At 38.7% G+C, this 16203-nt stretch overlaps 4 protein-coding genes across 5 annotated transcripts; all 4 read right to left on the bottom strand.

Annotated features, from left to right (window-relative positions):
- Nucleotides 1–244: 244 nt before the first annotated feature.
- On the bottom strand, nucleotides 245–1947 carry LOC111453534 (cytochrome P450 CYP736A12-like). The gene is made up of 2 exons (XM_023094663.1): nucleotides 1016–1947; nucleotides 245–938 (listed from the first exon to the last, which is right to left on the bottom strand). Exons 1-2 carry the CDS (start codon nucleotides 1883–1885, stop codon nucleotides 324–326), a joined length of 1485 nt encoding a protein of 494 aa, XP_022950431.1. The 5' UTR covers nucleotides 1886–1947; the 3' UTR covers nucleotides 245–323.
- A 1007-nt stretch (nucleotides 1948–2954) lies between these two features.
- On the bottom strand, nucleotides 2955–4573 carry LOC111453536 (cytochrome P450 CYP736A12-like). The gene is made up of 2 exons (XM_023094665.1): nucleotides 3678–4573; nucleotides 2955–3607 (listed from the first exon to the last, which is right to left on the bottom strand). Exons 1-2 carry the CDS (start codon nucleotides 4533–4535, stop codon nucleotides 2993–2995), a joined length of 1473 nt encoding a protein of 490 aa, XP_022950433.1. The 5' UTR covers nucleotides 4536–4573; the 3' UTR covers nucleotides 2955–2992.
- Nucleotides 4574–10297: 5724 nt separating this feature from the next.
- LOC111453561 (cytochrome P450 CYP736A12-like) lies at nucleotides 10298–12155 on the bottom strand. Of its 2 annotated transcripts, XM_023094699.1 has the most exons (3): nucleotides 11472–12155; nucleotides 11226–11357; nucleotides 10298–10957 (listed from the first exon to the last, which is right to left on the bottom strand). In XM_023094699.1, the coding sequence occupies exons 1-3, from the start codon at nucleotides 12105–12107 to the stop codon at nucleotides 10343–10345; spliced, it is 1383 nt and encodes a 460-aa protein (XP_022950467.1). In that variant the 5' UTR covers nucleotides 12108–12155; the 3' UTR covers nucleotides 10298–10342. The 2 variants fall into 2 exon arrangements, with proteins under 2 accessions (XP_022950467.1, XP_022950466.1); XM_023094698.1 differs by having other exon boundaries at nucleotides 10299–10957; nucleotides 11226–12155.
- Nucleotides 12156–13374: 1219 nt separating this feature from the next.
- Nucleotides 13375–15359, bottom strand: LOC111453773 (cytochrome P450 CYP736A12-like). Its single transcript, XM_023094998.1, has 2 exons — nucleotides 14436–15359; nucleotides 13375–14043 (listed from the first exon to the last, which is right to left on the bottom strand). The coding sequence occupies exons 1-2, from the start codon at nucleotides 15321–15323 to the stop codon at nucleotides 13429–13431; spliced, it is 1503 nt and encodes a 500-aa protein (XP_022950766.1). The 5' UTR covers nucleotides 15324–15359; the 3' UTR covers nucleotides 13375–13428.
- Between the last annotated feature and the right edge of the window lie 844 nt (nucleotides 15360–16203).

The following is a 16203-nucleotide window of genomic DNA, read 5'->3' as shown; positions in this document are numbered from 1 at the left end:
AGGCTGTAGAAATTTTACCTCGAGCGGAAGTCCACAAAATAGCGACAGGACGAGTGAATTTTTCATGTTTCCGTCTTCCCCACTTGTTTCAATCTTCATTCCCGTAAAATTCTTCACTTATTCTAATAGAATTTGAGAGATTTCTCGAGAAAATTTATAATAGATAATTTTTTATTTTTAATACAAACCGTTTATACTTTATTTTCCATACTTCATACTTTCTTGCATATAAATCTTAGTAGCTACATTTCTCAAATGACAAATCCCATAATATCCTATAACCTCCTTAGCTCTTCGGGTAAGATTATCACCGACCAATTTCATTAGTCTTGCAAACGGTACGTAGGAGTAGCCATGATATTGTGAGCTAAAGGACAACTTAAACCAAATTTTTCTGTCATATCTAATTTATCTGGCACCATACTATTTAGAAGCTTCCAATCAAAACAATGCACAAGCTGAGCCAATACTAAATGAACCGTGACTAAACCCATTTGTATTCCAGGACAACCTCTTCTACCAGATCCAAATGGAAGTAGTTGAAAATCTCTTCCTTTCACGTCCACCTGATTGCCAATAAATCTTTCCGGAAAGAATTTTTCTGCATCAATCCAAACACTTGGATCTCGTCCAATCGCCCATACATTTATTATTATACGCGACTTTTTAGGAATGTAGAAGTCCTTAACTACCGAATCTTCGACAGACTCACGTGGAATGGGTAATGGACTTGGAGGATGTAACCTAAAAGTCTCTTTAACTACCATATCTAAGTATTCCAAGTGATCCAAATCTGCTTCTTGCACCATTCTATTCAAACCCACAATTTTTTGTAATTCATCTTGCACTTTCTTCATTGTTTGTGGATGTCTAATGAGCTCAGCTAGTGCCCATTCAATGGTGGTGGCTGGTGTCTCCACTCCCCCAAGAAGCATGTCCTAAAAATAATGCATGATTAGGAGAAAATATTAACAAATTATTATAGAATTATAAAGCAAAGTGTTTGGTTAATTACTAGTATTATGGCTTTGATGGTGGATGGATCAATTTGATACTCGGTTGTTTGAGAGCCCATAATGCCCAACATGACATCCACCAAATCTTTGGTGTCATTGTTGTTGGATTCAAGGTGTTCATCTAGGATCTTCTCAAAGAACGTATCACATACTTTATGAACGGATCTTGCACCACGGATGAATCCTTGAAGATCAAGAGGTGCAATGAAAGGAATGAAGTCCCCCAAGTTAAAAGCTCCAGCTAAATGGAAGATCTCTTGAATCATCCACTTAAACCCCATCTCATCAAGTTCTTTATCTTCAAATCTTCTCCCTAAGATCATAAGACATGCCATGTTTGCAGTGAGGGAATAGATTTTGGAACTAATATTTACAACCATGCCACTGTTTGCAGCGTCACGAAGTTGGTGGATCGTGAACCCGAGCTCTTGCCTTCTCATTGATTGGAGATAATTGGCTTTGTGGTTGCTAAGCAACTCGAGTATGCACATTTTGCGCATGTTGCGCCAATAAGGACCATATTTAGCAAATGCAATGGTCTTTTGGCTAAAAGATACGTGCTTGAAAACCTCATTAGGTGCACGACTTGCAAAAACAACGTCATGGGTTTTCAAAAACAGCTCGGCGGCTTCAGGGGAAGACACCACAATGGTGTTAACAAGGCCTAGTTTCATGTGCATGATGGGTCCGTATGTTTGAGACAAACGATGAAGATCTCTGTGGGGAAGCTTTCCCAACAAATGAAGGGAACCCATAATGGGAAACCCTTTGGGACCAGGTGGTAGTTTCTTGCTTTTGTTCCTCTCCATCCATGCCCAAAAGAGAAGCACAAGAGCAAACATGATAATAATCATCCAAATCCAAGCCATTTTCGGGATGAGTGGAGATCGAGCTCTAAAGCTACCAAAGGTTAGCTTATAAACTTGAATGAAAATACAAGATTTTCACACCTTTCTAAGAAATATTTAGCTCCCTTCTCTACTCGAGGTGAGATCTCACATGTATATTGAACTAAAAAAACTTCAGATGCTTGATGGTTGCTTCTTTCGATTAAGCCTCTCAATATATATCATCCTTATATTTAGGAGGCATTACTATATTGATTACGTAGCAAATAATTTGTCTTTATTACCAGATAAATGAGCTAGTAGTTTCTATTAATTAGCTACCTCTAATAATTTTTTTTATTAAATAAGAAATAGAAAAAAAAAACATACGTAAAATTATTTTATTTGAAAATAATTAGATGGTTAATTAGTTATGTACTTGATTACTATTTTCAGGCTAAAATATCAAATATTTGAATTTTATTAAAAAAAATAATAATAATAAACTAGTATTATTAAGTCTTTGTTAAAAAATGATTAGTTGAGTCTTTAATTAAATTAATTAGTGGGGGTTTGAATGTATTATCCTAATTGGATCATACAATTAATTATTTATTGAAAAGCACACGTGGCCAAATTCATTTAATTGATAATAAAGTATGCATTTAATCATGTAATTAGTCAGTATTTAGTTGCAACCCACTTTTTTCAATCTATTTTAATCGCATAATAATAAAAATAAATAAATAATATTTTTAAAAATTACAATTAAAAAACTTTGTCACGTGACTATTGAGTTGTGCTGTAAAAAAAAAGACGGAACTTATTATCACAAATTAACTTAATACTTTTAAAAGCATAAATGTTTGATACTTATTGATTTCTTTATTTTTTTTTTAGGGTAAATAATACTACTAATAATAATAACATCAAATTTGACTATCTGACAATATGGAGTTATAATACAATTATTTTATTTTAACAAATTTATTAATAATTTAATAAAAACAAATTAGATTAAAAAATTATTAAATCTAATAAAAATGTTAAAGTCACACCCAAATAATTAAATACATACCAAGCTTTGCATATTCAAATTTTATTTCCTTCGTTATAAATGTTCGTAGCTATGACAAAGCTCATACATCTTTAGTCTCGCAAACGGTAGGTAGGAGTAACTATAATATCTCGAGCAATGGAACAAGTTAATCCAAATTTTTCGGTCATATCCAATTCAAATGGCAGCTTGCCATTTGGAAGCTTCCAATCAAAACAATGCACAAGTTGAGCTAATACTAAATGAACCGCGATTAGACCTAATTGCATTCCAGGACATCCTCTTCTACCAGATCCAAATGGAATCAGTTGAAAATCTCTTCCTTTCATCTCTACTTTACTACCCATAAATCTTTCTAGAAAGAATCTTTCGGGATCGTTCCAAACACTTGGATCTTGTCCAATTGTCCATACATTCACTATCATACGCGATCTTTTAGGAATATAGAAGTTATTAACTATACAATCTTTTACCGATTCGTGTGGAATTAGTAATGGAATAGGAGGATGCAGCCTTAAAACCTCTTTAACCGTCATTTCTAAGTATTCCAAGTGATCCAAGTCTTCTTCTTGCACCATTCTATTCAAGCCCACAACTTTTTCTAATTCGTCTTGCACTTTCTTCATTACTTGTGGATGTGTGATGAGGTGAGCTAGTGCCCATCCGATGCTGGTGGTTGCAGTGTCTACTGCCCCAAGAAGCATATCCTAAAAAATGAAATTAAGAGCATGTTTAGAACAATAAAGTTTGTAGTACCAAATCAAAATGATTACTTACTAGCATTATGGCTTTGATGTTGGATCGATCTTGTTGAGAGCCCATAATCCCCAACATGACATCTACGAAATCTTTGGTATGATTGTGGTTGGATTCAAGATGTTCATCTAGGATCTTCTCAAAAAGGGTATCACATACTTTATGAACGGATCTTGCACGAGGGGTGAATCCTTGAAGGTCAAGAGGTGCAATAAAAGGAATGAAATCCCCCAAGTTAAAAGCTCCAGCTAAATGGAAGATCTCTTGTATCATCCACTTAAAACCCCTCTCATCAATTTCTTTATCTTCAAATTTTCTCCCTAAGACCATAAGACATGCCATGTTTATAGTGAGGGAATAGATTTTAGAAGTGAGATTTACAACCACGCGACTGTTTGCAGCGTCGTCACGAAGTTGGTCGATCAAGACCCCGAGCTCTTGCCTTCTCATTGATTTGAAAGAATCGATTTTGTGGTTGCTAAGCAGCTCGAGTACGCACATTTTGTGCATGTTGCGCCAATAAGGACCATATTTGGCAAATACCATGGTCTTTTGGCCGAAAGATATGTGCTTGAAAACCTCATTAGGTGCGCGACTTGCAAAAACAAGGTCGTGGGTTTTCAAAAACAGCTCGGCGGCTTCAGGGGAAGACACAACAATGGTGTTAACAAGGCCCAGTTTCATGTGCATGATGGGTCCATATGTTTGAGACAAACGATGGAGATCTCTGTGAGGAAGCTTTCCCAACAAATGAAGGGAACCCAAAATGGGAAACCCTTTGGGACCAGGTGGTAGTTTCTGGCTTTGGTTCCTCCCTAGCCATGCCCAAAAGAGAAGCACAAGAGTAAACATGATAATAATGATCCAAATCCAAGCCATTTGTGGTGGGTGGAGATTGATTTCTAAAGCTTCCAAAAGTCAGCTCATAGACCGGAAATGTGGAGGGTGAAAGTAGAAGTTTTTTGGTCCATAATAAATGAGAGCTTTGTTATGTATTTATAAAAATTTTGTATATGGAGAACTTTATGTTATGCGTAAGAATGAAAGCTCGTCCCAAGTAGATATTATTCGATTTGGCTCGTTGTGTATTGTCGTCAGTCTTACAATTTTAAAATGCGTCTACTAGGGAGAGGTTTCCACTCCTTTGTTTTGTTCGCCTCTCCAACCGATATGGATTTTACAATCCACCCCCTTAGGAGCCAACACCCTCGCTGGCACACTACTCGATGTCTAGCTTTGATACTATTTGTAACCGCACAAACCCACTGCTAGTCGATATTGTCCGCTTTGGCCTGTTACGTATCGTCGTCAGCCCCCACCCCCTTGGGAGCCAACACCCTCGCTGGCACACTACTCGGTGTCTAGCTTTGATACCATTTGTAACAGCACAAACCCACTGCTAGTCGATATTGTCCGCTTTGGCTCGTTATGTATCATCGTCAGCCTCACAGTTTTTAAAATGCATCGTTTAGAGAGAGGTGTGGAAAATCATTCTTTATAAAGGTGTGGAACCCTCTCTCTAGTAGACGTGTTTTAAAAATCGTGAGGCTGACAGCAATAAGTAACAGGCCACTGCTAGTCGATATTGTAACCGCACAAACCCACTGCTAGTCGATATTGTCCGCTTTGGCCTGTTACGTATCGTCGTCAGCCCCCACCCCCTTGGGAGCCAACACCCTCGCTGGCACACTACTCGGTGTCTAGCTTTGATACCATTTGTAACAGCACAAACCCACTGCTAGTCGATATTGTCCGCTTTGGCCTGTTACGTATCGTCGTCAGCCCCCACCCCCTTGGGAGCCAACACCCTCGCTGGCACACTACTCGGTGTCTAGCTTTGATACCATTTGTAACAGCACAAACCCACTGCTAGTCGATATTGTCCGCTTTGGCCTGTTACGTATCGTCGTCAGCCCCCACCCCCTTGGGAGCCAACACCCTCGCTGGCACACTACTCGGTGTCTAGCTTTGATACCATTTGTAACAGCACAAACCCACTGCTAGTCGATATTGTCCGCTTTGGCCTGTTACGTATCGTCGTCAGCCCCCACCCCCTTGGGAGCCAACACCCTCGCTGGCACACTACTCGGTGTCTAGCTTTGATACCATTTGTAACAGCACAAACCCACTGCTAGTCGATATTGTCCGCTTTGGCCTGTTACGTATCGTCGTCAGCCCCCACCCCCTTGGGAGCCAACACCCTCGCTGGCACACTACTCGGTGTCTAGCTTTGATACCATTTGTAACAGCACAAACCCACTGCTAGTCGATATTGTCCGCTTTGGCCTGTTACGTATCGTCGTCAGCCCCCACCCCCTTGGGAGCCAACACCCTCGCTGGCACACTACTCGGTGTCTAGCTTTGATACCATTTGTAACAGCACAAACCCACTGCTAGTCGATATTGTCCGCTTTGGCCTGTTACGTATCGTCGTCAGCCCCCACCCCCTTGGGAGCCAACACCCTCGCTGGCACACTACTCGGTGTCTAGCTTTGATACCATTTGTAACAGCACAAACCCACTGCTAGTCGATATTGTCCGCTTTGGCCTGTTACGTATCGTCGTCAGCCCCCACCCCCTTGGGAGCCAACACCCTCGCTGGCACACTACTCGGTGTCTAGCTTTGATACCATTTGTAACAGCACAAACCCACTGCTAGTCGATATTGTCCGCTTTGGCCTGTTACGTATCGTCGTCAGCCCCCACCCCCTTGGGAGCCAACACCCTCGCTGGCACACTACTCGGTGTCTAGCTTTGATACCATTTGTAACAGCACAAACCCACTGCTAGTCGATATTGTCCGCTTTGGCCTGTTACGTATCGTCGTCAGCCCCCACCCCCTTGGGAGCCAACACCCTCGCTGGCACACTACTCGGTGTCTAGCTTTGATACCATTTGTAACAGCACAAACCCACTGCTAGTCGATATTGTCCGCTTTGGCCTGTTACGTATCGTCGTCAGCCCCCACCCCCTTGGGAGCCAACACCCTCGCTGGCACACTACTCGGTGTCTAGCTTTGATACCATTTGTAACAGCACAAACCCACTGCTAGTCGATATTGTCCGCTTTGGCCTGTTACGTATCGTCGTCAGCCCCCACCCCCTTGGGAGCCAACACCCTCGCTGGCACACTACTCGGTGTCTAGCTTTGATACCATTTGTAACAGCACAAACCCACTGCTAGTCGATATTGTCCGCTTTGGCCTGTTACGTATCGTCGTCAGCCCCCACCCCCTTGGGAGCCAACACCCTCGCTGGCACACTACTCGGTGTCTAGCTTTGATACCATTTGTAACAGCACAAACCCACTGCTAGTCGATATTGTCCGCTTTGGCCTGTTACGTATCGTCGTCAGCCCCCACCCCCTTGGGAGCCAACACCCTCGCTGGCACACTACTCGGTGTCTAGCTTTGATACCATTTGTAACAGCACAAACCCACTGCTAGTCGATATTGTCCGCTTTGGCCTGTTACGTATCGTCGTCAGCCCCCACCCCCTTGGGAGCCAACACCCTCGCTGGCACACTACTCGGTGTCTAGCTTTGATACCATTTGTAACAGCACAAACCCACTGCTAGTCGATATTGTCCGCTTTGGCCTGTTACGTATCGTCGTCAGCCCCCACCCCCTTGGGAGCCAACACCCTCGCTGGCACACTACTCGGTGTCTAGCTTTGATACCATTTGTAACAGCACAAACCCACTGCTAGTCGATATTGTCCGCTTTGGCCTGTTACGTATCGTCGTCAGCCCCCACCCCCTTGGGAGCCAACACCCTCGCTGGCACACTACTCGGTGTCTAGCTTTGATACCATTTGTAACAGCACAAACCCACTGCTAGTCCTCGCTGGCACACTACTCGGTGTCTAGCTTTGATACCATTTGTAACAGCACAAACCCACTGCTAGTCGATATTGTCCGCTTTGGCTCGTTATGTATCATCGTCAGCCTCACAGTTTTTAAAATGCATCGTTTAGAGAGAGGTGTGGAAAATCATTCTTTATAAAGGTGTGGAACCCTCTCTCTAGTAGACGTGTTTTAAAAATCGTGAGGCTGACAGCAATAAGTAACAGGCCACTGCTAGTCGATATTGTAACCGCACAAACCCACTGCTAGTCGATATTGTCCGCTTTGGCCTGTTACGTATCGTCGTCAGCTTGTAACCGCACAAACCCACTGCTAGTCGATATTGTCCGCTTTGGCCTGTTACGTATCGTCGTCAGCCCCCACCCCCTTGGGAGCCAACACCCTCGCTGGCACACTACTCGGTGTCTAGCTTTGATACCATTTGTAACAGCACAAACCCACTGCTAGTCCTCGCTGGCACACTACTCGGTGTCTAGCTTTGATACCATTTGTAACAGCACAAACCCACTGCTAGTCGATATTGTCCGCTTTGGCTCGTTATGTATCATCGTCAGCCTCACAGTTTTTAAAATGCATCGTTTAGAGAGAGGTGTGGAAAATCATTCTTTATAAAGGTGTGGAACCCTCTCTCTAGTAGACGTGTTTTAAAAATCGTGAGGCTGACAGCAATAAGTAACAGGCCACTGCTAGTCGATATTGTAACCGCACAAACCCACTGCTAGTCGATATTGTCCGCTTTGGCCTGTTACGTATCGTCGTCAGCTTGTAACCGCACAAACCCACTGCTAGTCGATATTGTCCGCTTTGGCCTGTTACGTATCGTCGTCAGCCCCCACCCCCTTGGGAGCCAACACCCTCGCTGGCACACTACTCGGTGTCTAGCTTTGATACCATTTGTAACAGCACAAACCCACTGCTAGTCCTCGCTGGCACACTACTCGGTGTCTAGCTTTGATACCATTTGTAACAGCACAAACCCACTGCTAGTCGATATTGTCCGCTTTGGCTCGTTATGTATCATCGTCAGCCTCACAGTTTTTAAAATGCATTGTTTAGAGAGAGGTGTGGAAAATCATTCTTTATAAAGGTGTGGAACCCTCTCTCTAGTAGACGTGTTTTAAAAATCGTGAGGCTGACAGCAATAAGTAACAGGCCAAAGTGGACAATATCTACTAGCGGTGTGCTCAGACTCTCTCCATAATAGATACGTTTAAAAAATCTTAAGGGGAAGAAGACAAGAAAAGGCCAAAATAGGACAATATCTCCTAACTGTGGGTTTAGGTTGTTACAATTGGTATTAAAGCTAGACACCAGCCAATGTGCCAACGAAGACGCTAGGTCCGTAAAGGGGGTGGATTATGAAATCCCACATTGGTTGAAGAGGGGAATTAAGTATTTCTAATCCCACATTGGTTGAAGAGGGGAATTAAGTATTTCTAACAAGTGGAAACCTCTCCCTAACAGACGCATTTTTAAAATTGTGGAACTAGCGGTGATATATAACGCCAAATGAACAATACCTGTTAATTAATAATGAATTTGAGTTAATTACATGGTGAGTGTTGTTATAATCAAATTCAATTATCTATGGCCCTTTCTTCCTCACCCATTGCTTTATTGCCATGGCCACCCTTCTTTGGCGGACCACTATGTTTTTGACATAATATTCTGTGAATATTGGTTAAAATCACCTTATTTGTGGGACTTCTCTATCTTATAATCCATAAATGAACACAGTATATTTGTCTATATTAAAGAGTAAATATAATATTTAGAGTAACTAAGCCGCATAAATATTTACTTTAAAATAAAAGATCATATTATATTTAGAGTAACTAAGCCGCATAAATATTTACTTTAAAATAAAAGATCAAATATGATGTATATGGTAAATTGAATTTGGTACATGCGAGAGTTGTTATAATCGGATTCAATTATGGAGGGCCCTCTCTTCCTCACCCACTGCTTTATTGCCATGGCCCGCCTTGTTTGGACGGACCACTGTGTTTTGGACAATATATTCATGATCAACTGATATCCTTTCCAATTGCGTAACAACTCAGCCCAACCCACCGCAGCCACTCCTTTCATTCAGTGTTCATCTTTTCCGGTGGTTGATTGGACCTTCTTGTCCCTCTGTTGTCCCCATCGTTAGAACCAATGTATTTCACATGGTGCAATTCTGAGGATGTTTATATCGTGTACTTCAATATATATCATCCTTATTATATTGATTATGTAGCAAATAATTTGTCTTTATTACAAGGCAAATCAGCTAGTATTTCAATTATCTACCTGTAATAATTGTTTTTTTTCTATTAATTAACTTAAATTTAATTAGCTATTAGTTATGTACTTAATTATTATTTGGTTAATAAAATAGTTTTATCATTGACTCTCTATCAAACTTAAAAAAATATTTGACTATTATTAATAAGTCTTTATTAAAAAAAATGATTAATTGAGTCTTTAATTAAATTAATTGTGGGGATTTTGAATTCATTATTATACTTAATTATTTCTTTAAAGGTAGGCATGACCAAATTCATTTACTTAGTAATAAACTATGCATCTAATCATGTAATTATATAATAATTAGGCGACCACTTTTTTTTTTCAGCCCATTATAATCACTAGAAAATTTTCAAAAACATTTAAAAAAATAAAAGAAGAGAAAAAATGTTTGTGTTGTGACAAACGGTGCATTTGTATTTTAATATTGTTTCTATTTTTTAATCATACAAATTTTCATGATTTTTTTAACTCTAAAAAAGAACTTAATCCAAAAATACACATTATTCATGTATCTTTTTTTATGGTTATCAATAATTAAGACGATAGGAAGGAACAACCATAAGATCTCGAGCTCTCGGACAAGTTAAACCAAATTTTTTAGTCATGTTCAGTTCGGACGGTGGCATACCATTTGGAAGCTCCCAGTCAAAACAATGCACAAGTTGAGCTAGCAATAAGTTAACCATGATCAATCCCAATTGCATTCCTGGACAACTTCGACGACCAGCTCCAAATGGAATTAGTTGAAAGTTCTTTCCTTTCACATCTACTTGACAACCAATAAACCTATCGGGTATGAACTTCTCTGGGTCAATCCAAGCACTTGGGTCTCGTCCAATCGCCCATGCATTTACTATTATTCGTGACTTTTTAGGAATATGAAAATCATCAACCGTACAATCTTCAACGGATTCGTGTGGAACCAATAATGGAGCGAGAGGATGCAATCTGAGAATCTCCTTCACGACCATTGCGGAGTATTCTAAGTTTTTCAGGTCTGATTCTTCAACAAGCCTGTTCAAACCAACCACTTTTTCTAATTCATCTTGCATTTTCTTCATGATATGTGGATGTCTAATGAGCTCCAACATAGCCCATCCGACCGTAGTAGCTGAACTATCCATTGCTGCTGCAAGTATGTCCTGCAAACATCCAAGACAGCATTATAGCTTCAATTAAGGATCGAAAGATGTTAAGAATATTTACGTTACATTACGACTTACCATATTTGCACTTTTATTAAACATAAATATATTGTATTAAATTTATTATTTTTTCTTTATTGTTCTTTCCATATTATTAATTTATCATATTTGTATAAATGATTATAAATAGAAAACTTTTACCACCATTTAGATATAGATAGGGTGGTTTCAGTTAATATTTTCAAAAGAGAATTAAAATGCTTACGAGCATTATAGCTTTAATGGAAGAACGATCAATTTGATACCCCGATTCTTGGGAATCTATAAGGTCCAACATAACATCAACGAAGTCCTTGGTCCTCTTTGCAGCCCTGGCCTCAAGATGTTCATTAATAATCTTTTCAAGAAATTCATCACACACCTTATGAACAGATATCATCCGACGAGATAGGCCTTGAAGATCAAGCCATGCAATGCAAGGAATAAAATCACCCAAATTAACACCACCTACCAATTGCAAGCCTTCTTGTATCACACTCTTGAACCCTCTCTTATCAAACTCTTTGTCTTCATATTTCTTCCCAAACGCCATCAAACAAACGTTGTCCGTGGTAAAGGAAGTGACTTTAGAACTGAGGTTTACAGCGGCTCTGTTATGAGCAGCCTCTCGAAGGGACTCAATCAACAGCCCAAGCTCGTGCTTTCTCATGGGCTTGAAAGAGTTTATTTTGAGGCTGTTGAGCAATTCGAGAGTGCACATTTTGCGCATGTTGCGCCAATAAGGGGTGTATGGAGAAAAGGACAAACTCTTTTGGTTGCATAAAATGTGCTTTGAAGCCTCGGAGGATGGGCGGCTTGCAAAAACGAGGTCGTGGGTCTTGAGGAAGAGCTCGGCGGCGTGCGTGGATGAGACTATGATGGTGGGTATAAGGCCTAGTTTCATGCACATTATGGGTCCATATTTTTGGGACAATTCATGAAGATTTCTGTGAGGAAGCTTCCCTAGTAAATGAAGGCCGTCAAAAATGGGAAACCCTTTTGGTCCAGGAGGCAATTTCTTGCCTTTTCTATGGTTTTTGAGCGGCCATGAGCGTGAGAGAAGAGCAAGAACGAGCCCTGCAATGGTGACGACCCAAATCCAACCCATGGCTTTCTGCTGGACTAGACTTGAAATTAGAGGATGTTGGCTTGCGTGTGAAAAGGATTTGAAATGTCTACTAATATACTGTATAGTCTCATCCATACATTACTTGGAGAACGAATGGTGTCCAAGTATATACTAATAATAATAGAATCTCCTGATTATGAGATTCCACGTTGGAAACGAAACATTCATTATGTGGAGACATCTCTCTAGTAAACGTGTTTTAAAATCGTGAGATTGACGACAATACGTAATGGGTTGAAGCGAACAATATCTATTAGCAGTGACATCATGCCGTTATAGTTGATATTAGAATCAGGCATTGGACGCTATGTCAGCGAGACCGCTAGGCCGCCAAGGGGTGGATTGTGAGATCCCACGTTAGATGGAGAGAGGAACAAAACATTTTGAATAGATTGTGATATCCACATCAGATGCTGGCCTCAAGGGGGTACATTATCAGATTCCTCGTCGGTTGAAATGGGAAACGAAACATTTTTTATAAACGTGTGGAAACTTCTCCCAAGTCTCGATATCTAGTAGTGGGTTGTTACAGTTTTAGATTAAACTTATAATTTAACCGAGAAAGTTCATGCTAAATTCTAATGCTTTCATGTCTAAGATTCCGTTCATTTCACAATTACATAGATGAACTTAGTTAATTCGAATCATCAAAGAAAATATCAAATTATATTTAATTAATTAAATTATTGATTAATATTTTTAATACATACTTAATTCCATTAGATTAAAATATATTTATAAATATAATTAATTAATTAATTATACTTTTTAATAAGTTAATTAACTATTACCTACTTATGACGGTGGAATCATTTATTAGGCCGATTTAATGAATTTATTTTTTTTATTATAATCTGTTTGATTGTAGAATTAATTTTAATAATTAAATCTAATAAATGCAGATAAATATATTTAAAAGAAATAAAGAAATTAGGAGATAAAAGAAAAGGAGTTATCCGTTGAATTGTTTGCAAAATAATTGTATATAAAAATGCAATATATGTATATGTCTTGCATGGTTTATTTTTTCAAATTTTAAATATTATGTGAACTAATTTAAGTGGATTTCTTTTTCTTATAATCAGACGAAATTAAAATTATACCACTATTTATATATCTGTTGTTATTAGCTTATAAATCAAATTTTAATCCATCTTTTAATTTAAGATTACAATATTACCCTTTATGCCAAATCTCAAGTTGTTATTATTTTTTTTTTTTATCTATAAATTTTTATTCAAAATAAAAATAAAAAAAAATCTTTTACATAATTGAATTTAATACGGAAGAAAAAGTAAATTCAAATGTGAAGACGATAGATAGGAATTACTGTAAGCTCTAGAGCTCTAGGACAAGTTAAGCCAAATTCTTCTGTCATGTCTAATTCATCGACCGACATATCATTCGAAAGCTTCCAATGAAAACAATGCACAAGTTGAGCTACCACCAAACGAGTCACAATCAAACCCAGTTGTATTCCAGGGCAACCTCTTCGACCGGCTCCAAATGGAATTAATTGAAAATCTCTCCCTCTTACATCTACTTGGCTACCAGTAAACCTCTCGGGATAGAACTTTTCCGGATTAGCCCAAGCACTTGGATTTCGTCCAATGGCCCATGCATTCACTATTACACGTGACTTTTTTGGGATAAAAAAGTCATCAACGATGCAATCTTGAAGAGATTCATGAGGTACTAATAATGGAACGGGTGGATACAACCTAAGAATCTCTTTAGTGACCATATCCAAATATTCCAAGTGAATTAGATCTGATTCTTCTACCATTCTATCCAAGCCAACCACATTTTCTAGCTCATCTTGCACTTTCTTCATTACATCTGGATGCCTAATGAGCTCAGGTAGTGCCCATCCAATTACGGTGGCTGACGTGTCCATTGCAGCACCAAGTATATCCTATTAAAAAAAAAACAGCAAAAACATGTTTTAATTCGGTATCTATTGCTGTCAGTTTCACAATTTTAAAATGTATTTGTTAAGGAATGGTTTCCAGATCGTTAAAGAAGTATTTAGTTCTTTTCTTCAACCAACGTGGGATTTCACAATCCACCTCCTTAGGGTCAGTATTCTTGCTGACACGCTGACACACTACCTAGTGTCTAGCTCTGATACCATTTGTAACAACCCAAACCCACCGCTAGCTATTGTCTATTTTGACCAGTTATGTATTGCTAGGAGTTTCACGATTTTAAAACGTGTCTTTTAGGGAGAGTTTTCTTCTCTCTCTAATTAATGTGGGACCTCATAGAAACTAAAAACTAAAGAGGAGAAGGAAAAAAAAAACTCACCAATATTATAGCTTTGACGCTAGATCGATCGACCCGATATTCGGTATCTTCAGAGCCAATTAAATCCAACATGACATCTAAAAAGTCCTTGGTTCTTTTTTCACCTAAGGACTTAGACATGAGATGCTCATCAATAATTCTCTCAAAGAAACCATCGAACACTTGGCTGACGTTTTTCATCCGACGGGTCAGCCCTTGAAGATCAAAGGTTGCAATAAAAGGAATAAAATCTCCCAAGTTAGGAGCAGCAACTAATTGCATCACCTCTTGGATCATAGCCTTGAAGCCCCTATCATCAAGCTCTTCATCACCAAATTTCCTCCCAAAAACCATCAAACAAGTCATGTCTGTGCTTAGAGACACAACTTTAGAGCTAAGATCAACAGCAACACCATCATTTGCAGCCTTTTTTAGACACTCAATCACCAATCCAATCTCTTCCTTTCTCATGGACTTGAAAGAGTTAATCTTTTGTGTACTAAGCAATTCCAGTGTACACATTTTGCGCACGTTGCGCCAATATGAACCATATTGAGCAAAAACCAAGTTCTTTTGGCCGTAAGATAAGAACTTAGAGACCATAGTGAGTGGTCTACTTGCAAAAACAAGGTCATGGGTTTTCAAAAAGAGCTCTGCAGCTTCAGGGGAAGACACGACAATGGTGTTTACAAGACCCAATTTCATGTGCATGATGGGTCCATGTTTTTGGGACAATCGGTGAAGATCTCTGTGAGGGAACTGTTTGAGCAAATTGAGGCTGCCTATAATAGGAAACCCTTTTGGGCCAGGAGGCAATTTCTTGCCCTTGCTCTTGATGTTGAATCGCCATGTTTGAAAGAGGTAATGGGAAAGAAGAAGCAGAGCAAGTGTGGCCCAAATCCAAGGCATGGCATGCACCTCTTCTCAGCTGATGATGATGATGATATTGAGAATGAGCTTAATTATTATGAATTGACCTACTACTTTTATAGATGCTGGTTTTAACAACCTTCAATAATGATGGCATTTTGTATATATTTTAATGCCACCAAGAAATTTCTAGATTTTAGCTGTTTGGTTATTCAAAAAGTCTAATGTCCCTTCTCTAGAGATTTCAACAATGGAAGGTAGGATGGTTTTCAAAAATATGGGAGATTTGAAATTACGGGATTTTCATGAGACTTCTCGTAAGAAATGAAACATTGTTTATAAGGGTGTGTAAATTTCTACGTTTTAAAATCGTAGAATTGAGAGACAAAATAGACAATATCTACTGACGGTGGGCTGGTTTGTTATTTATATATATATATATATTTTGTTAAAATTATATTATATTATTAAGCTACTGATTTTAAATATATAATTATGGATTGTCCAGATTGGGTGGTGTATGTTTGAAATTGGAAAGAAATCTTCCTTCTAAAAATAATATTTAAGAAAAAATGGAGAGAAATGTTGAGAAGTAAAACACAAAATAAGAAGCACATAATTATTTGGAATTATTTTTTCATACTTTGACAAATCATTATATTATTCATTTAAAAATATTTTGTGGGCTGGTCTAATTTGGATTGCTTTATTAGACTTTTTTTAATTAAATTGGAAATTCAATTGCCAAAAGGGATGGAAAGAGAAATGGTGGGATTATATAAAATTAAATTGCTAAAAGAAGATTATATAAAATTAATGACTTATAAGTTTAATAAAGTTTTGTTTAATTCTATTAGGTATTTAAATCAGATTTTAGTTATTATTCTTTAACCAATTTCAATAAATATTAATATAGTTA

Source organism: Cucurbita moschata, unplaced genomic scaffold (assembly GCF_002738365.1).
Source record: "Cucurbita moschata cultivar Rifu unplaced genomic scaffold, Cmos_1.0 Cmo_Scf00015, whole genome shotgun sequence".
Classification (NCBI taxonomy): domain Eukaryota; kingdom Viridiplantae; phylum Streptophyta; class Magnoliopsida; order Cucurbitales; family Cucurbitaceae; genus Cucurbita; species Cucurbita moschata.
Note: the sequence above shows the minus strand (reverse complement) of the source record. Positions and strands in the feature narration are given on the sequence as shown.